At 37.1% G+C, this 9,276-nt stretch overlaps 1 protein-coding gene across 3 annotated transcripts; it reads left to right on the plus strand.

Moving 5' to 3' along the window:
* The first annotated feature begins 2,512 nt into the window (after positions 1-2,512).
* vgll2a (vestigial-like family member 2a) lies at positions 2,513-7,723 on the plus strand. 3 transcript variants are annotated; one of them, XM_056269491.1, is made up of 4 exons: positions 2,513-2,848; positions 3,524-3,815; positions 4,613-5,080; positions 6,310-7,723. In XM_056269491.1, the coding sequence occupies exons 1-4, from the start codon at positions 2,765-2,767 to the stop codon at positions 6,351-6,353; spliced, it is 888 nt and encodes a 295-aa protein (XP_056125466.1). In that variant the 5' UTR covers positions 2,513-2,764; the 3' UTR covers positions 6,354-7,723. The 3 variants fall into 3 exon arrangements, with proteins under 3 accessions (XP_056125466.1, XP_056125465.1, XP_056125464.1); XM_056269490.1 differs by having other exon boundaries at positions 2,515-2,848; positions 4,610-5,080; positions 6,431-7,722; XM_056269489.1 differs by having other exon boundaries at positions 2,516-2,848; positions 4,610-5,080; positions 6,310-7,721.
* The last annotated feature ends 1,553 nt before the right edge of the window (positions 7,724-9,276 follow it).

Consider the following 9,276-nt stretch of genomic DNA (forward strand, 5'->3'; position numbering starts at 1 on the left):
TCAACTGTTCCCCTGACCACAGTCCAGCTAAAATCCCTTCTGTCTTGTTTTTGCAAAGTCCAAAATGAATATTCTGTCATCATTTACTCACCCTCATGTCGTTCCTTTAACAATTTTGCATCAAGCATGAACAAGACTGAATCAATAAATCTGCTTATGGAGTGCCGTCCCATGTGGGCTCACCAAAAAATCACTATGTGTCAGTATTTTGTTGAAACATTTCTACATCCTTTACTCAAGTACATGTTTACATTCCATTCTCTCTTCAACTTGCCTTGACAATGTCTTTGCTCTCTCTTTCTCTCATCTCCTACCGCCCCCTTCTCCCTCGTTTTGAACGCACCCAGGCAGATTACCTGCAAATGGATGACTGGGGGCCAAGGGTTCCCTCTGTCAGCAGAGGCACAAAGCCAGGAGGCTCCTTTATTCTCACATATTAGAGAAAAGAGCCCATGTTGAAAACTGTGGGCCTGTTAAAGCTGTAAGTGATGTGCCCTGATCTTCTCGGATTCATTAGATGTGTTGAATGCACTGCTGTTTCAGCAAGTTAGGTCCTATTAGCTGGGTGTTAGCACTCAACATTTCCTTGTCCTTAAGCTATTTGGGTAGAAATAGAAACCTTGTCAGGTTACACAGTCTAAAACCCCCATTGTTTGAGAGCTGTCACATCAGAAATGGAGAGTTATTGCTCGCTGTAACTCTATCTGTGAACAGGTGTGAAAGCGCTAAACTAGAAGCGGGAAAAATGAATTTGAGTTGAATTAAAAGCAAATAGTATCTTTTTGTTGCCAAATTGACATATTTAATGCCATATTCAATCTGCAATCAAATTAAAAAAAAGTTTATATTTCGAGAATTTATAGAAAAATATATTTTATTAAAAATGATTTTGTAATAAAAAATATTATTATTCATTTTAATTAAATTATTAAAATTATTTTCGTCTTAATTATTTTATTTTATTTTAAAATTATTATTTTCTACACATTAACATGTTTTTTTTCACACTGTATTTTCTGTTGATTGTATACAAAAATATTCAGTATTAGTTTTTGTGTATATTTGAGCTGTTTCCTCTAATATATTTTAGCTGTGTTCTTACATTAAAAAATTGTATAGGTAATTTAAGAATAATGCTGTATTTTAATGGCTCTCTGGAAAATGTGGAATGTGGACGTTTTTTTGCATGATTTTCGTGATAGTTGCAATATACAGTATATTATATAATGTCTTTAATTAATAACAATAAAAATGAAAGTATAAATAATATATATAAGCTATATACTGTATATATATATAGGCTACATATATATATTAGTATTATTGTTATTTATAATTGTTAGAAATATTTTCTCTAAAGTAATTATTGATTACATTCTTGCTATGCTTTGACGCCATTTCATTATGTTATTTGTTGTCATTTGACAATGTAATTTGTATGTGGACAAAATATAGTTTCCTAACTATGCTCTTCTAGCAAGAATTCTTCCAGCACAAAAAAAATGTTTTTTCCACATTAATGAATCAAAGATTTCCTCCTTGGTTATGTTTTTACAACAGCCATGACAAGAGTGGTAAGATGATCTGACAAGCCATTCGTTTTACAGGCTCATATGAGTATTTTATTGTTGAATAGAAATCCATTTGTCTCATTATTTGGGCCCTTGGAAAATATATGCGAATGTCTAGTACAAGAATGTACAAATCCTGGGAAAATCCATCAACAGTAAATACAGAAGTTAAAACTGAGTGGATCGTTTTACACCTCAGATACTGGTATTAGTGTTTGCTGAGAAATAAGCAGAATTTTTCACCTCCAGCACTCTGGACAGCGCTAGTTTAGCTTAATTTGTGAAAGACTCCATGAAGTGGGTTATATAGTGCCGGAATACCAAACATTCCTGTGAAATTCCCAGTAAAATAACGATGAGCTTTAACCACCACTTCAGCTGCTCTTCTGAAGTGTATTGGTTACTACAGCAGCAGTGTCATTGTCTCAGACTGAGCAGTGTATCAGTGTTTTCTCAGTTGCAGCATATTGTTGATTTTAAGGGTCCTGATGACAGAAAAATGCCCCTTGACCCCAGCACCAATTGCATGAAAACTATTTGACCTTCGACCTGGAAATCTAAAGAGCCCAGGGCAACTGGGCACAGAGAACCATGGCATTTTAGATAGACTGATGGCAGCACACAGCTTCTTTTCTTTTAAATTTTTTACAAGCAATCGGATTTTAAAAATGACACATTTTCAATTCAATAGAAAAACATGTAGGCCCATTCAAAAATATTGTAATAGCAGAACACTTTGATGGTAAAAGGGAATTGAGCTACCTGTGGGGTGTAGGCCTATTCATAGGGAGCTGCTGTTGGCCTCTTTTGTAGAGATACGGTACGTCAAAACGAGTCGTTTCATAGAAGTCCGATTCTTGGAGGAGACGTTAATTTGAACCGATTCATGCACTACAAGTAGAGGCTGCATACAGTGAGTGCACAGGGACTTCTGGCAACACTTTGAGTGATGATTCAAATGAGTCGACTCATTAAACCATTCATCAGTTGAATGAACCGAATCTCTTAAATGAATCAGACTCGTGCGTAAAGACAGAGTACAGAACATAAAAGGTGCTCAGTGCGCTTCAGCCGCAATCGACACGGAGCTTCATTTTCTGACTGTAGACACTGAACCAGCGCTTTATTTCAAATGAAGCGTCCTCTCATTCCACTAATAATTTTTTATACGTGATATAACAGCTGTCTTCGCCATGAGCTGCTTGGATGTCATGTATCAAGTTTATGGTCCACCTCAACCGTATTTTGCCGCAGCATACACACCTTATCACCATCAGGTATGTTCATCAAGTTCAATTTATTATTATTCTGTTGTGTTAGAACAAGACAATTTTGTGTTTGTGGTTTGTTTGGATTACGTTAGATTTGTGAGTAAAACTTTCTCTCCTCGACTTGTTGCGCTGCGCGTGCATGTTGACGAAATAGTTTTAAAATGAGTCACGTAGTTAATGTTGATGTTTTTTTTTTAAACTTGATTAATGGCAGTTTAAGTGTTATTTAAAGTTATTAAAAACAAAACGTGAACATATTTTTGTTTTCTGACAATGTTGTAGTAGGCTATATCACTTGTAGCATGATACGACATTGGCTATTTTATATATTATATATAATTATATTAATTTCCTTAAGAAGCAGCTTGTAGAAAAGATGGACTTGGAAATAGATTTTTCTTTATTTGACAGATATCATGTTATCTTCAATGCATATTTAGTTTAGGGTAAATACATATATTATACATATAATACATATTGAGTATATATTATATATTGGTGACATATACCATATACAATATATGTTAGCATTATAGGAACATAAATTGTGCAACACCAAACACACTGGTGGAATACACTACACACTATATAGTTTCTCCCTATATGTCTATGTATGAATAGAGTGTGTGTGAGTGTATTTCTGTATCATGTAAATAGATTTTGCCTTGTTTTTTCTTTCAGAAATTGGCATTTTACTCGAAAATGCAAGAATCACCAGAAACTGTCATCGGAAGCAGCTCTTCTTTTTCCAACCTCTCTGGGCCACCCATAAAAGAGGAGGACTGCGCCCGGGAGAAAGATCACCCACCGGAGGCTGAGTACATCAGCTCCAGATGTGTGCTTTTCACGTATTTCCAAGGGGACATTAGTTCGGTGGTGGATGAACATTTCAGTCGAGCTTTGAGTCAGTCTAGCAGTTATGCACCTGGATCCACCAACAGCAAGACCGGGAGAGGCACATCGTCCTGGAGAGGTGGGAATCTGATGCAACCTGCATTTTGAATCGAATTGAATTAAATTGAACTTTATTGGCCAAGTATGCCTGCAGGAATTTGTCACCGATCTAAGGCATCCACACAGTGCATTTATACATACATGCAATGTATGTGAGTAATTATAGATAACAAAAATACAGTGCTCGACAAAAAAAATAATGTATAAGTATAACAAATAACAGGACACATTACCGTGCCCAACATACCCGATTTTGGTATACAATACAATAACACACTGATCCGCACAGAAATAGCAATGAAAATCCTGTTACTTACAATAGGTTATATAAATAAGTATCGCACCTAAATATGATATTGCACAAAAAGAGATGGAAATAGATACTATAAGGAGTATGTCTTGTCCTTGCATCCCTTATGATTGTACAGCTATTAATCATGATAATGGGCACAATTTTTCCTTCTTTTTAAAAAATTGTTTTAAGGTTGCTTTTTAAAAGCAAATTAATTAAATTAGTTTGATTATGATTTTTATTTTTTTTACAATTAGTTTAATTAACATATTTTCTTTGCACCATCTATGATTGCACATGTTTGATTTTATTTGATTTATTTTGCATTGTTATTTTGCAAAGCTAATGCAAAACAATTAAATATGTTTGTAGAGGACAGTTTGTCGCATTTGTTTTGTTAATCCAAATGTGTGAGCATTCATTTTAAATCTCAAACAGAATATTTGAATTGTTGTATATTTGAATTATCACAGGCTTTAGTGCAATTAACATGCAAAACATCTAAATGTGTTCCTCCCCAGAAGGCTCATTCCCTATGAGCCAGAGAAGCTTCCCTCCCTCGTTCTGGAACAGCGCGTATCAGCCGTCGGTCTCAGCATCTCTCAGCAGCGCCCTGGGTTCCTCCCACACGGATCTCCCCTTCTCAGCGGACCCTTATTCCACCGCGTCTCTACACAGCCACCTCCACCAAGCCACCCCGGAGCCCTGGCACCCCTCTCACCACCATCACCCTTACTCACTCAGTGGAGCCATCGGCACCCAGGGGTCCGCTTACCCCCGGCCCTCCATGCACGACATGTACGGAACGCACTTTGACCCCCGTTACAGCTCTCTGCTCGTGCCCTCGGTGCGGCCCCATAGACTTCCCCCGGCCACGGTCCCCGCAGCTGGAGCCTCGCCGTGTGACATCAGCAAGAGTGAGCCGGGCAGCTCGGCGTGGACCGGCGCTTTCACAGCGGCGAGCTCTGATATGAGTCTGAACATGGATACAGGTGTGAACATTCAATCCACATACAGCAGACCCACAGTGTATTTATGCACATAACAAGCTACACTTAAAACACATATGGATGTCATTGCTTTTGAAAACAAATTACCAACTCAAAAGGCATTTATTTTAAAGAAAATAAAACATTTTATTAAAAAGAAGCTTGGTTTCAAATGATAAAAAAAAGGAGACAAAATGTTTTGAGGCACTTTCTAGTTGTTTCTGGTCATTTAAAAGGTTTTATTTGATGTTTTTGAAAGAAGTATCTTATGTTCACCAGGGCTGCATGTATTTGATTAAAAATACAGTAAAAACATTAATATCGTAAAATATTATTACAATTCACATAACTGATTTCTATTTGAATATATTTAAAAATGTAATTGATTCCTGTGATGGCAAAGCTGAATTTTCAGCATCATTACTCCAGTCCAGATGTCACATGATCCTTCAGAAATCATTCTAATATGCTAAATATTTGTTGTGACAACCGTGATACTTTTTTCACGATTCTCTGATGAATAGAAAGTTCAAAGAACAGCATTTATGCACAATAGAAATTTGCATTGTAAATGTATTTACTGTCACTTTTGATCAGTTTAATGCATCCTTGCTAAATAAAAGTATTAATTTCGTTCAAAAGCAAAACATTTTTTTTACTGAACTCAAATTTTGAATGGTAGTGTAGTTAATGTGATATGTGATGTGAATTAATTATGAATTGCAGGAAAATGTATATCATACATGCACACAAAAAAATCACCTTGACACCAGTTTATTAAGACTGAGTACAAAAATTGTGCAGGAAAGTTCTGAGAAAAGCTTTGTCTGTAAATTCCACTTTCCAATTATCTAATGCAATGACATTTAAACAATTTTTTTAAGTGTGAAGAGTTTTTTAGGCTTAAAGCATACTTACTTTTTAGGGCCGCCAAAGGTAAAACTCACATCATAAAAGTCAGAGAAAAAATATCATATAATGTCAAATAATACTGTCTATAAGAGCTTCTGGAAATACTGTATACATGATCAATTTGAGAATTTATTTTCAATCTTGTTATTTTCAAGGTTTTTGACGTTGACCTCGGCTGACATACTGGTTTTTCACTCTTCACCTTTAAGACTTTAATGCTTTCTTTGCTTCAAGTCTTCTCACTTTTCACTCTGTATTTGCTACTCCTTTTCCCTCTTTTCATTTCTTTATCTTTTTTTCCCTTTCCTTCTTCCTCTCAGGTCTACAGAGCCAGGATAAGAGCAAGGACTTGTACTGGTTTTAGTGCCCTGCGGCCACTTCTTTCTCCGCCGGCTTGTCTTTCTCTGGCTTTTCTGTAACAGATTCTCATCTCACTTGCAGCTCGGCGCTACACCCTCTGCAGCGGGACCATCTTAAGCTGAAAATGGATAAGAACCCTTCGGATGAGTGCAAAACTCTCTCAGTAAAGAGGAGCAAACATACTGTAGTGGTGTGACTAGCAGCTGCTCTCGCCCCTTCCCTCCCCCGACCCTCAGCGCTCTCAGCAAAACGGACCCAAAATAAGATTTAAAAAGAGACAAACGTTACTTTTGGGGGACATTTGAGAGCCGAACTTGCAGAAAAGACGGACTGGCTATGAAGACTTTACTTTTGACCAGAAATGAGTTTCTGAGCAGCATTCCCTATCATCGCTGAAGACAGAGAAGGGCTATTTGAAGCCACTTGACTCTATCTATATTGCTTTCAGCACCTGTCATCGACAACTGTTGTGGAACTTAGCAGACGCACAGACAAGCGCTTTGACCGAGCAAGCGCCCTGGATTTCATAAAAGAGGCGTTTTGTTGTATCTGGACACACTGCGAAAGGGAACAACTGGTTTGGCTTTTCATTTTTTTTGTGAGGCGTGGTGTAGGTTCGCCTGGAAGTAGATACGAACACTATTAAGCCGTACTGTATATACTTTGTGTCTTAGTGTGTCCAGTGCTACATGTAAGATCAAACAGCATGATGATATGCATCAGAAATATTGATTCTTTCATTTGTACTTTTTTAAGAACCACTTTTAGTCGCCGTCAGCTTAGGTCGACGTCTCACCACGCTATATTTGAATGTATCACATGTAATATATTACCTTTGAAAGTATTTTTCCAGTGCGTTGAGGACAATGAGGCGTTATCTGTTTTGTTATTATCAGTTGTGTATCTTCAGCCTATGAAACAGAAATGGAAATAAAACCAGGCGATACACACTTTTTTTTGCTGCCCTTAAGTGTTTTAGAGGTTGCTTGTAAAATTGCGAATGCGATCTATTAAACAAACTTGAGTATAGTGACATTTTAATATACCAAACACATCTTGACAATGACATTTATTCAAGCTTGCTTTGGGCTCTAGGAAACAAAAGACTATTATAAACCTGCTGCAACCATCGAAACCTTAAAATCGACTCCATCAGAGATTAAATTATTGATTTATTTCAATATAGATGTTTTTTCTGTGTCAGTATGTTTGACATGTTAAAGAAGGGTGGGCTACTTTTAATCACACTCTTAAAAATAAAGGTTCCAAAAGCGTTTTTTCACAGCAATGCCATAGCAGAACCATTTGTGGTTCCAGAAAGAACCTTTCAGAGAACAGTTCTTAAAAGAACCATTTTGCTCTTAGTGTGAAAAAGAATTTTAACAATCTAAAGAAGCTTTTTCTACTATAAAGAATCTTTTGTGCAATGGAACGATTTATTGGATGTTAAAGGTTCTTCATGGAACCATAGACGCCAATAAAGAACCTTTATTTTTAAGAGTGTGTGATGTTTTTGTCCAATGAAAAGGAATTGAGAAGCGAGAAAGAAAGCGGGAGGCTCAATGTTATCACGCTGACATTTGATCCTTTGCCTTTTGGTTGTGTTCGCAGTGAATACCAGACAGCTGTTGATTAATATTGGCTTATGACAACAGCAATGATGGACAAGAGATGTGTGGCCAGGAGTTTCTCTTGCTTAAGTGTGTAAAACAAAGGCCTCCTTTTTAAAAAGTAGCACTGAGTGCCCTTCTAAAGTGCTGGGGGTGCATGAGAAAATAATGTAGTTCATATGGCAGATTAACCAGTCACATTTCAAAATGTATAACTCGTGTAAGCAGTTACTACTAAGCCAAATTGTGTTTTTTTTGTGACTGCAGTGTTGCAAAGTATGTGTAATTTTTTTAAATGATGTCTATTGAAACTCTACTCTGGTTGTATTTGTAGCCTGTTTCTCTCCCTTGAATTCAAAGTTGAGTTCATTTTATTTGTCATATACAACAGCAGCATATCTGCTGACTGACAATGAAATGTGTCATTCAAGCTCACTATTTGAACGAAAATAGAAATAAATTATATTGAAAAAACAAAGTAATATAGGTCTAGAAAAATTTGAAGTGTAGAGGAGACCGGGGCTTGCTGTCACTCAGAGTTTATTTTTGAATGTCAGTTTCAATATAACCATTTCTGTATTGACATTAGTTTCTATAGATTTTGAACTTTAGCAGAGCATGTTGCCACACAGTATATGGGCCCCTGCCAGTTATAGACTTTAAATGAAATTGCTTCACAAAGAAATTTAAAAGTAAACCATTAGGAAAAGCTAAACAATTAATGAAACACTATGTACAATATTATTTCGAAGAACAGGAGGGTAGAATTCACAAAAAAAAAAAAAAGATATTTGAAACCAATTAGCATTAAAAAAAAACATTGAACACTTTTGAAACCACACCCTATGCCAGAGTGCACGCGATAGGAAAATAAAACAATAGGCCTACAATAAATTAGGTTTATACAACGGCTAATGTGCTCATGAATCTATAAACATATGATTACGCAAAGCTGTCACATTATCCCTGCCCGGTAACTCCGTGCCAATATTAGCATGACTGGACTATTTACAGCCGCGCCGCGCGCGCACAGCACCAGAAACAGCGCGCGCAATTACTCGCAGAGCGACACTCGATATCCGCCGTTTCAGTGACTGGAGGATTTGTGATGTAGAGAGGCATAATCTCGCAGCAGTAGCTCCTTAATTGCCGAGCACTAATTAGGGGCAAGAGGCCGAGCTGTCAGTCACATTATCCCAAAAATTCAAACGCACTCCCATGTACTTTTTTGGAGTGGCGTCCAGGAACCCGCAGCCAGTTGTCACTAAGCCCACCGTTTGCCGAAAGGACAGACATCAGCCATGTGAAAGGTCAACT

This window comes from Rhinichthys klamathensis, unplaced genomic scaffold (genome assembly GCF_029890125.1).
Source record: "Rhinichthys klamathensis goyatoka isolate OS25496 unplaced genomic scaffold, OSU_Roscu_1.1 h1tg000281l_1, whole genome shotgun sequence".
In the NCBI taxonomy this organism is placed as follows: Eukaryota; Metazoa; Chordata; class Actinopteri; order Cypriniformes; family Leuciscidae; genus Rhinichthys; species Rhinichthys klamathensis.